This window comes from Trichomycterus rosablanca, chromosome 2 (genome assembly GCF_030014385.1).
Source record: "Trichomycterus rosablanca isolate fTriRos1 chromosome 2, fTriRos1.hap1, whole genome shotgun sequence".
Lineage (NCBI taxonomy): Eukaryota > Metazoa > Chordata > Actinopteri > Siluriformes > Trichomycteridae > Trichomycterus > Trichomycterus rosablanca.
In genome coordinates, this window is record NC_085989.1 from 7,799,193 (window position 1) to 7,816,053 (window position 16,861).

A 16,861-nucleotide genomic window follows, 5' to 3' on the forward strand; every position below is an offset into this window, starting at 1 on the left:
GCAGAGAGCATCATGAAGACCAAGGAACACACCAGGCAGGTCTGAGATACTGTTGTGGAGAAGTTTAAAGCCGGATTTGGATACAAAAAGATTTCCCAAGCTTTAAACATCTCAAGGAGCACTGTGCAAGCGATCATATTGAAATGGAAGGAGTATCAGACCACTGCAAATCTACCAAGACCCGGCCGTCCCTCTAAACTTTCAGCTCAAACAAGGAGAAGACTGATCAGAGATGCAGCCAAGAGGCCCATGATCACTCTGAATGAACTGCAGAGATCTACAGCTGAGGTGGGAGACTCTGTCCATAGGACACAATCAGTCGTACACTGCACAAATCTGGCCTTTATGGAAGAGTGGCAAGAAGAAAGCCATTTCTCAAAGATATCTATAAAGAGTCACCTGGGAGACACACCAAACATGTGGAAGAAGGTGCTCTGGTCAGATGAAACCAAAATCGAACTTTTTGGCCACAATGCAAAACGTTATGTTTGGCGTAAAAGCAACACAGCTCATCACCCTGAACACACCATCCCCACTGTCAAACATGGTGGTGGCAGCATCATGGTTTGGGCCTGCTTTTCTTCAGCAGGGACAGGGAAGATGGTTAAAATTGATGGGAAGATGGATGGAGCCAAATACAGGACCATTCTGGAAGAAAACCTGTTGCAGTCTGCAAAAGACCTGAGACTGGGATGGAGATTTATCTTCCAACAAGACAATGATCCAAAACATAAAGCAAAATCTACAATGGAATGGTTCACAAATAAACGTATCCAGGTGTTAGAATGGCCAAGTCAAAGTCCAGACCTGAATCCCATCGAGAATCTGTGGAAAGAGCTGAAAACTGCTGTTCACAAACGCTCTCCATCCAACCTCACTGAGCTCGAGCTGTTTTGCAAGGAAGAATGGGCAAAAATGTCTGTCTCTCGATGTGCAAAACTGATAGAGACATACCCCAAGCGACTTGCAGCTGTAATCGCAGCAAAAGGTGGCGCTACAAAGTATTAACGCAAGGGGGCTGAATAATATTGCACGCCCCACTTTTCAGTTTTTTATTTCTAAAAAAAGTTTAAAATATCCAATAAATTTCGTTCCACTTCACGATTGTGTCCCACTTGTTGTTGATTCTTCACAAAAAATTACAATTTCATATCGTTATGTTTGAAGCCTGAAATGTGGCAAAAGGTTGAAAAGTTCAAGGGGGCTGAATACTTTTGCAAGGCACTGTATGTATAGTGTGTGTTAACGCATCCTTGCAGTGTATATGTAGAATGTGTGTGTATGAATGTGTTGTTGCAGTGAGTGTGTATATATATGTAGTATGTGTGTATATGTGTAGTGTGTGTCTATTATTGCATCCTTGCAGTGTATATGTAGAACGTGTAATGTCTGTGTCCAGAGTGTGTGTATAAATGTTACTCATCTCAGTGGGTGTATATTTGTAGTGTGTGTGTGTGTGTGTGTGTGTGTGTGTGTGTGTGTGTGTGTGTGTGTTGGGGGTGGGCGTGGTTTATGTTAGGTCTGTGGAACTGCTGACTGGTCACCGCTCTTCCTGTACCGAAGCGACTCAGAAGAGGAAAAGTGGTGTACGGTCACGCGCACACACGCACACACACGCACAGGCGCGCGCGTGCACATAGAGAGTTAGAAGAGCTACTCTATGAGTTATTACACAGTACACAGCACACACACACACACGGCATACTGGACACACTGCTGGTGATTTACTGGTTTATGCTGGTTAGGAACAGATTCACCTCCGCGCCGCATTATGATGGCATCGCGTTCAGAAATGTCTCGAGTTACGGATGTTTCGAAAGTTCGTCAGGAGAGGATGAAGGAGATCGCACTCCGGGTAAGAGCTGCTCCCTGACATACCTACTGATCTGTGGTATAGTGGAAAAACAGGCTGTAGTCATATAGAATATTTAACTTAAAATAGCTACTCTTATAATGGGGTGTTTACTGCGCATGTGATGCGCAATTTCCTCTTTAGTGCGCACATGGAACGATCAAAGTGATTTAACTTCGCAGTTACGCATTTAAAACGTAAATGTAAAGTGTGTTGGCTCTTCTGTGAGTAATTCTCAGTCATTTTAGGCATCTTGATCTGCTGTGTAGGTGTGTGTGGAGAGAGAGCGTATAATGGAACAAACTGGAGGCACTGACAGCCAAAAAGAACGGTTGCCATAGAAATATCGGGCTACTGATTTAGCATCCATACCAGTTCCAACATCAGAGCTATTATGTTTGGGCATTTTTTATTTTATTTTTCAGTGGCATATCAGGTAGTGTGAGTTTTAACAGCTCCAGGAACCTGCAGTTTGTTTGTTTGTGTGAGTGTTTGTTTATTAGGACTTTAATGTCATGTTTTACACTTTATTTTTGGTTACATTCATGACAGAAATGGTAGTTACTCATTACACAAGATTCATCAGTTCACAAAGTCATATCAAACACAGTCATGGACAATTTAGTGTCTCCAATTCACCTTACTTGCAGGTCTTTGGACTGTGGAAACCGGAGCTCCCGGAGGAAACCCACGCAGACACGGGGAGAACATGCAAACTCCACAGAGAAAGGACCCGGACCCCCCCACTTAGCCACCATGCCGTCCGAACCTGCAGTTTGATCCATCCTTGTTTTAGAAGACTAAGGAGTTTGGCATCACCCTGTGTGCAGACATTTTATTGTCATATATACGTATACAGGTGTACAGTGCAGTGAAATTCTTTCTTCGCATATGCCAGCTTGTTAGGAAGCTGGGGTCATAGCGCAGGGTCAGCTTTTATATGGCGCTCCTGGAGCAGAGAGGAACAGAGCTTGAATCCCAGAGCTGGGATTCAAACCCCAAACTTTCAGTTGATAGCCTAAAGCCCTACCCACTAGGCTACCACATGCCAGGAGGTGAATTGAAGATTAAATGCACAATTATGTGATGACCGTCCTTGCTTCAACCCTATTCAGAAAAGTGATTAATAATGACAAATACATGCATTCATACATTTTTTTTACCTGTTATGGGTCCAGTGCTACCTGTAAACAATGAACGCAAGCTGACAGGGGACTCATTCAATACATTCATTACAGGTAACACACATTTACCTATTCATTTACTGACACCATGGGGAAATTAACAGTAACTACTCTTCCTTCAGCACATTTTTTAAATGTAGGAGGAAACCATATTACCTAGAAAAAACCCACACAGGCACTGCTAGAACATGCTGATGTGGGCACCCACTCTACCAGCTGCGCCACTGTGCCACCTATAAAATGTTACATAAACCATGAAAATCATAGGTGTTTTAATAAAATTCACAAAACGCTGTAATTACAACCAGTATTAATACGTGCTTCATCATTCTTAACTAACTGACAATAAAACAAATTGGCTAAATGTAGTTTTAGTTTTAAGGATTTTAATTACAGTTAAAGGTCTTTTTTAATAAAAAGTTTAACAATAACAGCATTGTTCCACAGCAACTTGGACACACACACCAGATAATACAGCCATGTATCATTCAGGAGTGCACTTTCTCTTTGAGGTTAAATATTTTGGGTGAAACATGAGGTTAGGAGAAAACAGAAGCACATACCCACATTTAAAGTTTATAATCAAATCAGCCAGTATGCCGGCTGTTATCAGTTAACTACCTTACAATTGTGATACAGCCTCGTCTCATCTAGCAAGACTTGTTGGAAAATGATGGCTGAGATTTAATCCACAAAAACATTGTTACGTCTGGACACTGATGACGGGTAATAAGGCCTGACTCACAATTGGCATTTCAGTTTGGAATCAGGATGTTAAAAGCAGTTGATCAGGGCAGACCAGTCAAGATCTTCCAAAACAGATTCTATCTGTAAGGATCTTGCTTTGTGCATAGGTGCATTGCCACGCAGGAACATAACATGGCCTTAACATGTTGATTGTAGGCCTGTGTGTGACTGTTAGGCATAAAAAGGGAAGTGTGGTACTCTGACTCTTCAATTGGCTTTAGTTACACAACTAAGCTGCTGTGTTCCTACACATTTACTGAAATGAAGTCTAAAGACCCAAACGGTAGACAGGATAGTCTAGAGAAACACTATCCATATAGTCGCCAAGTGTTGGAATTGACTTTGATGACACTTAATCAATAATAATAAATTATCTTCAGCATTATCCTCATATGAAGAACCTTTATTTCTTCATCTCTGCGCCACAATACAATACATACATGTATTAATACATATTAATACATGTATTAATACATAATGTATATAAATAAGCAGGGCTAATCACATATTCAAACATTCAAATGAATCTCAACAGTATGTCATTCAAACATTTCCCCCCTCTGCGTAAGGACATTCCTGGATCAGACACTGTTAGAAGGTCCATATTACTAATTGAGCAAACTTAAAAAGAATAAAAAGTTATAAGTGCCATGAACCACGTCATGTTGACTAGATGTCGCCCACTGAACACGGCATAGGAACATGGACATGGTGCCCGTCCATCACAGTGCACCACAGCATCATCTCACTTACATTATCTCACTTACCTTTGGGCAATTTGGTGCCATCAGTTTACCTTGTGTATGTTTTGTGAAGGTAGAAACACACTGGGAAAAAACTATAAAGTCAAGTCAACTTTATTTATATAGCGCTTTTTACGATAGACATTGTCTCAAAGCAACTTTACAGAATCCAGGACCAACAGATACAAAAACCCCTGTTGAGCAAGCCGAGGGCGACTGTGGCAAGGAAAAACTCCTGAACTGAAAATTACAGGAAGAAACCTTGAGAGGAACCAGACTCAGCAGGGCCCATCCTTCTTGGGTGGTCTGAAGGAAACTTGGGGTAAAACAATAGAGAATGTAGTTAATAATGTACAATGCTAGTTAAGTAAAACAGTTTTACAGAGAGTTTTGGACTCCGGCAGCCCTAATTATTACAGCATAACTAAAATGGAGAGCGAGCAGGTAACAAGGTCATGAAGGCTTTCACAGGACATCAGCGCCCACCTCCCCTACCCAAACCTGAGTGATCGGACAGGAGAGGCAGAACGACAGCAACCCAACATCCCTGATCACCACAAGTTTCTATGACCAAGAACCCCCAAGCTCTGCGCCTTTGTCTATACTAATCAAAAGCCTGAGAAAATAAATGTTTTCATTCTAGACTTAAACATTGAGACTGTGTCCGAATCCCGAACAGAGGCAGGAAGATTATTCCAAAGTTGTGGAGCTTTGTAAGAAAATGCTTTTCCACCAGCTGTGATCTTTTTAATTCTAGGAACTATAAGTAACCATAAAGGTATGGATTAAACTCAGGTCCCTAGGTGTAATGTTTGCTCTGCAGCTTCTACTGTCTTATGGATATAAGAGGGTGGTATAAAAGTAATAAACTGAACAAAAGGTGAAAAAGCCCTGCAATGGATTGGCCTTCCTGCTGTGCACCCAGTGGTTCCTAGAGGAACCAGACCAGGATACAGTGAAAATGAAAGGAAATTAGATCAGTAACCAGCAGAAGTTGAAAACTGTGTTCACTTAAATGCACAGATTTTGGAATTGTATTACTATGTATTATTATTATGTGGGTTCTGACCTCGGCAGTGGTATTGGATAGCCGGGTTCCTACACACACATGATTGGCTATGTCTGGGAAGGGTGGCCGGGTCTCTGTGACGGATTTGTGCCCTGTCCAGGGAATTCTTGCCTTGTGGCCAGAGTTTTCCGGTGGTATCTGGCCTGCCGCAACCCTGACCAGGATGAAGCGGTTTTATTATTATTATTTTTATTATTTATTATTATTATTTTTGGTATTAGTTGTAGTAGTAGGAGTAGTATATTACACTAACCCATTTCCGCTGGGATCCAGGGTTGAATCCCCAGTGGTGCTTTCAACCAGTCGGCGTCTGCAGACATGACATGATTGGCAATGACTGTGGGGGGTTGAACAAGGCCCCGCTTTGGACTGGCATCCTGTCTGGGGTGTGTTACTGCATTAAGCTCAGTGATTTCAGGGACACATGACCTACCACAACTCCACAACTTATCATGATGAAGTGGTGGTAAAAAATAAAATAAAAATTATTATTTTTTATTTCGTTTCTCTTTATTTTATTTAAACAGTGTATACTTCTTGTACATTCACTTTTTTGAGGCCACAAGCCCACTGTAGACCAATTTAAGAGATTTAAAACTGAAGCACCAGAGTTAACGTCTTTCATTCTGCACTTACACAGATCAGAGATGACATCTGAATTAGAGCAGTCTACTCCAATCCAACTCACATGACTGAAGTCGTACAGTTTTCAAGTGCACACCAATGCAGTTATTTACAGTACAAGTACTCATGCAGGGACAGCAAATCATATCACTATATCAAGGTCATTATTTCACCCAGCAAAACCTTTACCACATACTTGCCTTCTCTAGCACAGTTTCACTCTAGTCAGTTCTTACCAAACACCTTTTGTACCCATGTCATGTTCCCATGACAACTCTATGACAACTTTAAGCATTGCACATACGAAAGAGGAAGTGCTTGCTCTCTGTTTCCTGTGCAGCATGTCCAAATTGGGGCACAGCACCGGAAATAGCATTGTACTGCAATCCTGAAGCAATCTTCAGTTTTTGCTGGCAAAGTTTCAAATTTGGTTTACCCCTTATTGGCAGCACAATAGAACAGCTGGCATAGTGGGGGCCGCACAGTGACATCCAGTGTCCTGAGGATCTGGGTTTTATCCTTTATCCTTTAAAACCTCTTGAGACCCTGCGGTCACATATGAGGACATTACATTTTGGCTTTGTTATGCCTTATTCCTTGACCTGCTAAACTTAGACCGATTGTCCCCATTAGTGGACACTTTTGTCTGCCATCTAGTGGTAGCAAAAGTACTAGAAAACTAATAAAGTTTGTTTGTTTCTTTATTAAGATTTTAACATTATGTTTTACACTTTGGTTACATTCATGACAGAAACGGTAGTTACTCATTACACAAGATTCAGGTTATATCAAACACAGTCATGGACAATTCAGTGTCTCCAATTCACCTCACTTGCATGTCTTTGGACTGTGGGAGGAAACCAGAGCACCCGGGGGAAACCCACACGACAACATGCAAACTCCACAGAGAAAGGACCCGGACCGCGCCATCTGGGGATCGAACCCAGGACCTTCTTGCTGTGACAGTGTGCGACAGTGCTACCCACTGAGCCACCGTGCCGCCCAACTAATAAGGTTAAAAACAAAAGGAATAGAAAAAATGATTGAAAAAATCATTTTTCAATCATTCAATCATTGAATCATTTTTCAATCATCAGAAAAATTGATTGAAAAAATCAAAGCTCGGGTCTCAGGAGGTTAACTCACTGTATGCAAGGAGTTTCACATGTTTCATCATGTCATCAGGTACTTGGGTTTCCTCCCACCTTTTATAACATGCAAAAGGTGGGTTGAGTACTAAGTAATCAGCTTTTTAAAATAATGCTAAGCTGGCACAGCAAATGCCAGAAAAGGCAGGTAGCCAAGCACTCACACTACAGGGTATCCATAAATCCCCCCAGCGAAATGCACGACCATTAAGAAACGATGGCAAGCATAGATAAAAGGAAAAGAATGAATACCAGCTGCTTAATCCACTGGTTTTGCGACTCAGCATCTCAAGAAAAACAAACCGAAGGCAGGGAACTTCATCAACCCAGTGGCGACTAAGCAAAGAACAAAGGTGGTCTGCTACTCTCACGTATGACGCTTTTTCCATCCAGGAGGAATAAAGTGTGCCAGGTTTTTCCAATGATGTCAAGCCTCGGCTGATTTCCCAAGAAAAAAGTTTGAAGAATGAAGAACAGAACAGTAAAGAAAGCTAAGCTTAGGATAGCCTAGCAGAGTACACAACACAGTGCACCAGCAGTAGGCTGTTCCTCGAATTCCACAGTTAAAACTCTCACAGCTGAGGCACATCAGTGCTTAACAAGGCGCAAAGGGCATTGGTTCAAGGAATCAACACTGTGAGTTCTCTGCACCTCCATGCCCCCTGCCAGTCCCAGTGAACGGCCTGGTGGTCTGATACTGCAATTTGTTTAGCTTGTTGCTCTATTTGACAGATGGACTTGTTACATTTATACAGAGTTAGTAATAAACAGTTTACTACAAGTGTTAATTAGACATGCAAATCAAAATCAAGTGAGATGCATTCAGTATATTAAAGCTGCTCCTGACGACATTAGAGTCATTATTATAAGGTAATGGAATCTGACGTTTTTAACTGACAACAATAGGCTTGGGACCGACACTGTGAGCTCACTGACAAGCACCCACCCCAATGGCTAGGTTGTTCAGCCACTTCCCTGTCCCAGACATTGCTGATAGCAGGTAGTCAAGTCAAATTTATTTGTATAGTGCTTTTTACAGTAGACATTGTCTCAAAGCAGCTTTACAGAATTCAGGACCGACAGACCAAAAACCCTTGTTGAGTATGTGGCATGGAGAAACTTCCTTAAATTACAGGAAGAGAGCTTGAGAGGAACTAGACTCAGCAGGGACCTCCTTTCTTCTTGGGTGGCCTGGAGAATAATTTTAATTAAAAAAAGATTAAACAAGTTATTGGAGTTCTTCATTATTTAGTCCAGTCTGTGATGACGTCCAAAGTGAGTTCTGAACATTTTTGGTGCAACACATCAAGTAGGTTAGTGAGATTTACCTTTGCATCAACTGAGCGCTTTGAAGTTTTGTAGATTATAATTTTCATGACAGGATAGTGTTTTATTTGGTATTGACTGGAAGAATATTTTATCTAGTGGTTAGTAGTAGAGAATTTAAAGCCAGTACAATACTCACCACCAGAGCTCCATATCTTATTGTTAACATTAGTGATGTTTACACTATGTAATGTTTAAGAAATCTTATTTGTCCTAACTGTATTTGTTTCATTTAACTGGAGTCATTAAACAGTTCTTGGGGTTGGACTTTTATACTCCTCTATACATTTAGGGAAAAATATACATGCTACTTCATCACAATATACATTATGCACAATTTACAGAAAATTGCAGTGCACTCGTAGAGTATAATGTGCAGTCTTGAGCCAAGGTCTGTTATTATGTAAAGAGAATAATAATTTTGCTGAACAGTGACAATCATAGAGTACAGAGAGGGTGGAGGTGTTAATATGGACTGGAAAACTGCTGGTTGGTTTTTATTTATAAAGGATTTTTCATTAAAAATGTTTTTATGAACTGCTTCACACAGTGGCATGGTGGGTAGTACTGTCACCTCACAGCAAGAAGGTCCTGGGTTCAATCCCCAGGCGGGGAGGTCCGGGTCCTTTTTGTGCAGAGTTTGCATGTTCTCCCTGTGTCTGTGTGGGTTTCCTCCGGGAGCTCCGGTTACCTCCCACAGTCCAAAGACATGCAGTCAGGTTAATGGGTGTGTGTATGTGTGTCTACCCTGCAATGGACAGGCGCCCCATCCAGGTTGTTACTGTGTGCCTTGCACCTATTGAAAAGCTGGGATAGGCTCCAGCACCCACTCGCGACCCTAATTGGATAAGCGGTTAAGAAAGTGAGTGAGTGAACCACTTTATCCTGGTCAGGGTCGCGGCATGTCTGGTTCCACCGGGAAACACTGGGCGCAAGGCAGGAATACCCTGGATTGGGTGCCAATCCTTCGCAAGGCTTCGGCCACCCCACCTCAGATGTAGCCAGTCATATCACCGTTCAGATTATCAAAGGCCCCGGTCTGGTTGAGCGCTGTACAGACGAAGTTGCTTGTGTCATAGGGAGGAAAGGACATATTGGGGTTCATTTTTTAACCCTGAGAAGGTCCTGGGTTCGATCCCCAGGTGGGGCGATCCGGGTCCTTTCTGTATGGAGTTTGAATGTTCTCCCTGTGTCTGCGTGGGTTTCCTCCGGGAGCTCCGGTTTCCTCCCACAGTCCAAAGACATGCAAGTGAGGTGAATTGGAGAGACAAAATTGTCATGACTGTGTTCGGTATAACCTTGTGAACTGATTAATCTTGTGTACCGAATAACTACCATTTCTGTCATGAATGTAACCAAAGTGTAAAACAGGGGTCCTCAAACTTTTTAACCAAAGGGCCAGATTACTGTTCTTCAGTGTTTCAGGGGGCCGGAGCGCAGGTGAAATAGTAAACACACCCAAAAAAGCTATTTACTATGTATACTGGATGTATTGTCTGTGCTTTGTATAATTGTAGTTCATAATGATAATGCAGAAATGTTATTTATTTTAATAATTTCCATTATCCTACCTCATACAGTGTTTCCTTAAAAAAAATCAGTGTGAACTGTGAGCCTGCTTTTGCCTGACGAGGGTAAGCGTCAGGTTCCATATTTGTTACTGCCAGTCATAATAGCTAATAAATGTTGATCAGTGAGTCTGGATCTGGTTGGAGATTTAAGGTGTTTCAACTTCGAAAAAGTCTGCACACAGATGCAGATGCTCCCGAAAACGGTAGTTACTTTGAGTTCATGTTTTATTGAGTTTGGGGAGCTCACAATGGAAAGAGAAGCATAAAAATTAAACAATGTGCTTGAGTTTTGATTTTGGATGCATAAATGCGTTGATCTCCGAGAGCAGGACGTTAAAACATTTCAAAACTCGCCCCGACTCAGCCAGCAGATCTCAGTAAAGCACATCTTCAGCTCAGACAAGAATTCCTGAAACTGCCTGTAGTTAAGAGCATTAGCTTTAATGAAATTAACACAGGACACGAGGATTTTCATAACGAAATCCCACTTAACTGCTTTGCAACACAGTGCAGTGGCTGCGGTCACTCATCTCTCTATTGATGCGCCAATCACTCCCCTCATGCTTGGAGCGCTGCCGTATAATCTACTGAGACTCCGGGTGGCCAATTTTTGTTTCCTCTGTTATTTTGTTTCCCATTATAATACTGCGAGTTCGATGATGAACAGTGGCCAGTGGCCTGCTGTGGTTAAAGGGGCCGGTCAAATTAAATCATCGGGCCGTAGTTTGATGACCCCTGGTGTAAAACATGACGTAAAAATCCTAATAAACAAACAAACCCTGCAATAGCAATGCCTTAGGATGCTTTCACATGATCAGCTTATTGCGTTGTGTTCCCTAAAATACCTGATGCATATTGGTATGCACATTATTTTGTAGTGTTTCACCTGCAGCAAAATCACTTTCTACTGGCAGTAGCACTAAGCCTTGAATTTATTAACAATATTGATTGACCGTACTGACAGTTTATTTACATGCTGTTTTGTATTAAATGAATTTTAGTTTATACAAGGCTGCTTTGTTAATGCTCGTCACTGGGAGACGTGAGAGAATAAAAAAACAAGAATAAAGAATAAAGTGGCTTCATAAAACGTTATTGTTTTGTTAATCTAAGGATGAATAATGCCACACTACAAACCTGGTTTCCATATTTCACAGCTTACTAGTCACCATGCCTTATTTTGCTCACAATCTCATTTTAGATTTAAGCTTGTATGAAAAAGTTCAAGGTTTTTTAAACTGTGAGAATCCATTTCTCTCCATCATGTCTCAGCCTCGCTGTCTACATCATGTAAATAATGTCTCATTGGTGACAAAAAGATCAGCAGCAAAATGATTTAACTTTGAGCGCAGCCACCTGCTGTAAAAAACAGGAGCCAAAAGTGGGAATGCACAGTGCAATGACAAGATAAACGACACAGCAACATCAGTTTTGCCGCTTATCATGTAAATGCAGCCTTACTAACTGGTTGAGGTGTTGCTCAAGCAGCACTGAAACACAGAGAGCCTGGCATGTTTCTCAGTGCATGTAGGACTCTCTGTGGGAAAGGCAGCCAATGGCTGCACCACTTATCAGAGGAGGCGAGGCGTTTGGTAGGCTGTGGCCTTTGTGTGGTCAGTGTGGGTGTCCTTTAAAACATAAAAAATAAAGAATTCAAGAGTTTCAGTCAGGTTTTACTGATGGATCTAAGCTGTTGCATAAAAGAGGAAGATCAGTCAGTAGGTCAGAAGTTCAGGATTAATGCTCGCTAGTGCATTAGCAGTTTGGCTGATGAGTGTCAGCTGTTTTTAGAACAAAAGATTACAAATGTTATGTTATGCACTGAATTTTATTCCAAACAAGGTCTGACCCTACTGTGTTTCTTGATTATTGATCATAATTAGATATGACTGAATTGGGTGGAAAAAAAAATCAATAGCAAATTTAAAAAACATGATTAATTAAATGAATTAATTTTAGCTTTAATTTAATTTTTAGTTAGTTATTTTTAGTGGGTCAGGAGTTTATTTGAACAATCAAGAGATTTCAGAAATCAGTGTAATGATGTTTACAAGCTTCTGATTGGCCAACTGCCAAATTATAAGCAATTATTGCGCCTTAAGTTTACACTCCAGCATCCAAGCAACTCTGCCTCTTGTTCCTCCTTAGCACCTTTTTTAAACAACGCTGCTCTCCATTATTTTGGAGGCCACAACTGCAGCAGTAAGCACTTGGCTGGTTGTCAAACTCGAATCTTAGCAATGGTAGGTTAGCGTATTAGACTGCTCCACCCTAGCTCATAATGGCAAAAATATTCATCATATAGCATAATACCTATTCAGGACTCTAATAAGACCTGTACTTATTAGTAGGTATGAGCCTGATGTGAAATACAATGAAAAAATGTGCTTAGTTGGAAACTGTTGACCAACTGTTGGTCATGTGTTGTGTGTTTTTTCCAGAATAAAGAGAAGGAGAGGATGAGGGAGCGAGAAAGGGAGGCACGGGAGCGGGAGGCTCGTTACTCCAACGGCCATCTCTTCACCTCCCTCACCGTTAGCGGCACCACACTCTGCTCTGCCTGCAACAAGAGCATCACAGCTAAAGAAGCTCTCAGCTGCCCCAGTGAGTCTTATACACATATGTAGTCACAAAACATAGCATTCACCAGTAATCCCATCAGCAGGGATACAAACACCTCAGTAATCTGATAATGAGAAATCATTACGTTTGTATAATTGTGTTTTAGATAGATCAGAGTGCTCTTATAGACTTGCAATTAATGAGACCATGGTCTGTTTTGTACTAATGCTTTTATCTAACATAAGACGGTTTTCCATCCAACTTTTTGCGAATTTTGAAAATGCGCATTAAAAAAACTGGATGGAAAAGCTCAAAATAAAAAAAAAAGTCCCAAATATCACAAAAAATGTTTTCACACTTGAACGAGGTGGAAAAGTTAGAATATCGCATCGCCGAAATGCGAAAAAAGGGGATGGAAACTGGTTTTGCGAATAAACAATGACGTTTCAAGCTCTAAGTCACACACTTATATATATATACAGTGTATCACAAAAGTGAGTACACCCCTCACATTTCTGCAAATATTTCATTATATCTTTTCATGGGACAACACTATAGACATGAAACTTGGATATAACTTAGAGTAGTCAGTGTACAGCTTGTATAGCAGTGTAGATTTACTGTCTTCTGAAAATAACTCAACACACAGCCATTAATGTCTAAATAGCTGGCAACATAAGTGAGTACACCCCACAGTGAACATGTCCAAATTGTGCCCAAAGTGTCAATATTTTGTGTGACCACCATTATTATCCAGCACTGCCTTAACCCTCCTGGGCATGGAATTCACCAGAGCTGCACAGGTTGCTACTGGAATCCTCTTCCACTCCTCCATGATGACATCACGGAGCTGGTGGATGTTAGACACCTTGAACTCCTCCACCTTCCACTTGAGGATGCGCCACAGGTGCTCAATTGGGTTTAGTCCATCACCTTTACCTTCAGCTTCCTCAGCAAGGCAGTTGTCATCTTGGAGGTTGTGTTTGGGGTCGTTATCCTGTTGGAAAACTGCCATGAGGCCCAGTTTTCGAAGGGAGGGGATCATGCTCTGTTTCAGAATGTCACAGTACATGTTGGAATTCATGTTTCCCTCAATGAACCGCAGCTCCCCAGTGCCAGCAACACTCATGCAGCCCAAGACCATGATGCTACCACCACCATGCTTGACTGTAGGCAAGATACAGTTGTCTTGGTACTTCTCACCAGGGCGCCGCCACACATGCTGGACACCATCTGAGCCAAACAAGTTTATCTTGGTCTCGTCAGACCACAGGGCATTCCAGTAATACATGTTCTCTGACTGCTTGTCTTCAGCAAACTGTTTGCGGGCTTTCTTGTGCGTCAGCTTCCTTCTGGGATGACGACCATGCAGACCGAGTTGATGCAGTGTGCGGCGTATGGTCTGAGCACTGACAGGCTGACCTCCCACGTCTTCAACCTCTGCAGCAATGCTGGCAGCACTCATGTGTCTATTTTTTAAAGCCAACCTCTGGATATGACGCCGAACACGTGGACTCAACTTCTTTGGTCAACCCTGGCGAAGCCTGTTCCGAGTGGAACCTGTCCTGGAAAACCGCTGTATGACCTTGGCCACCATGCTGTAGCTCAGTTTCAGGGTGTTATCAATCTTCTTATAGCCCAGGCCATCTTTGTGGAGAGCAACAATTCTATTTCTCACATCCTCAGAGAGTTCTTTGCCATGAGGTGCCATGTTGAATTTCCAGTGGCCAGTATGAGAGAATTGTACCCAAAACACCAAATTTAACAGCCCTGCTCCTCATTTACACCTGGGACCTTGACACATGACACCAGGGAGGGACAACGACACATTTGGGCACAATTTGGACATGTTCACTCAGAAGACAGTAAATCTACACTGCTATACAAGCTGTACACTGACTACTCTAAGTTATATCCAAGTTTCATGTCTATAGTGTTGTCCCATGAAAAGATATAATGAAATATTTGCAGAAATGTGAGGGGTGTACTCACTTTTGTGATACACTGTATATATACCCTGTTTCCTCGAAAATAAGACAGTCTTATATTAATTTTTGCTCCCCAAGATGCGCTAGGTCTTATTTTCAGGGGATGTCTTATTTTTCCATGAAGAAGAATTCACATTTATTGTTAAACAAAAAAAATGAACATTTATTATATACTGTATATATACAGTATATACAGGGGTTGGACAATGAAACTGAAACACCTGTCATTTTAGTGTGGGAGGTTTCATGGCTAAATTGGACAAGTCTGGTGGCCAATCTTCATTAATTGCACATTGCACCAGTAAGAGCAGAGTGTGAAGGTTCAATTAGCAGGGTAAGAGCACAGTTTTGCTCAAAATATTGCAATGCACACAACATTATGGGTGACATACCAGAGTTCAAAAGAGGACAAATTGTTGGTGCACGTCTTGCTGGCGCATCTGTGACCAAGACAGCAAGTCTTTGTGATGTATCAAGAGCCACGGTATCCAGGGTAATGTCAGCATACCACCAAGAAGGACAAACCACATCCAACAGGATTAACTGTGGACGCAAGAGGAAGCTGTCTGAAAGGGATGTTCGGGTGCTAACCCGGATTGTATCCAAAAAACATAAAACCACGGCTGCCCAAATCACGGCAGAATTAAATGTGCACCTCGACTCTCCTGTTTCCACCAGAACTGTCCGTCGGGAGCTCCACAGGGTCAATATACACGGCCGGGCTGCTATAGCCAAACCTTTGGTCACTCGTGCCAATGCCAAACGTCGGTTTCAATGGCTGTGGACTGTGGGCTGTGGACAATGTGAAACATGTATTGTTCTCTGATGAGTCCACCTTTACTGTTTTCCCCACATCCGGGAGAGTTACGGTGTGGAGAAGCCCCAAAGAAGCGTACCACCCAGACTGTTGCATGCCCAGAGTGAAGCATGGGGGTGGATCAGTGATGGTTTGGGCTGCCATATCATGGCATTCCCTTGGCCCAATACTTGTGCTAGATGGGAGCGTCACTGCCAAGGACTACCGAACCATTCTGGAGGACCATGTGCATCCAATGGTTCAAACATTGTATCCTGAAGGCGGTGCCGTGTATCAGGATGACAATGCACCAATACACACAGCAAGACTGGTGAAAGATTGGTTTGATGAACATGAAAGTGAAGTTGAACATCTCCCATGGCCTGCACAGTCACCAGATCTAAATATTATTGAGCCACTTTGGGGTGTTTTGGAGAAGCGAGTCAGGAAACGTTTTCCTCCACCAGCATCACGTAGTGACCTGGCCACTATCCTGCAAGAAGAATGGCTTAAAATCCCTCTGACCACTGTGCAGGACTTGTATATGTCATTTCCAAGACGAATTGACGCTGTATTGGCCGCAAAAGGAGGCCCTACACCATACTAATAAATGATTGTGGTTTTGATGTTATTGCTTGGCATACAGCGTTTACACTACAGTGAACTGTTGTTATGCTTACGCCGAACGTCTCGCCCACTACCCTGTACTCCGCACAAGTGGCCGGCTTGTACAAGGCAATAGCAATCCTCATTTCAGTTGGCACGGGTGGCCGGTGACTGTAAACTTTTGGCTCTACAGATGACCCGATCATGGTGCATAGCTCATCAAAGGCTGATTTTGACATTCTGAAATTCTTGATCCAAAGCTCGTCTGAAAAATTGTTCTGCACAACGTGCTCCCAAAATTGTTTAGTGCGCTTACGTTCCCAGATGCGAGGTGAACGTCGCCGTGGCACGGAGATTTGAGCCCACATTAAACGGGCCATTGCTCGTTCTGCCCGACGTCTCTCTCGCATAAATGTAGTTGATGGAAACGCAACATTTTCCGCATTTTTTTCTGCCGATATTTCATAAATGCGCTTTACACTTGCGAAACATTTGGATGGAAACCCGGTTATACACTGATGCACTGATATCAGGTCTGTTCAAATACCTAGTGAGCTGCCTACTCCCTACCTCCATTATTATGATTGTCAAGTAATTAAAGTTAACAGTTTCAATGCAAGCAAATCTGGTCTAAAAGGATGTGGA

General features: G+C 42.2%; 1 protein-coding gene across 2 annotated transcripts in view; it reads left to right on the forward strand.

The window, feature by feature from the left end:
• arhgef1a (Rho guanine nucleotide exchange factor (GEF) 1a) overlaps positions 1-16,861 on the forward strand; it is a 79,290-nt gene that overhangs the window by 34,103 nt on the left and 28,326 nt on the right. The window contains exons 1-2 of one of the 2 annotated variants that reach the window (XM_063010658.1): positions 1,649-1,855; positions 12,706-12,868. In XM_063010658.1, coding sequence (XP_062866728.1) covers positions 1,772-1,855; positions 12,706-12,868 — 247 coding nt within the window. In that variant the 5' untranslated portion in view covers positions 1,649-1,771. Of the gene's footprint in view, positions 1-1,648; positions 1,856-12,705; positions 12,869-16,861 lie in introns of those variants that run through there. The other variant, XM_063010666.1, reaches the window with a different exon arrangement.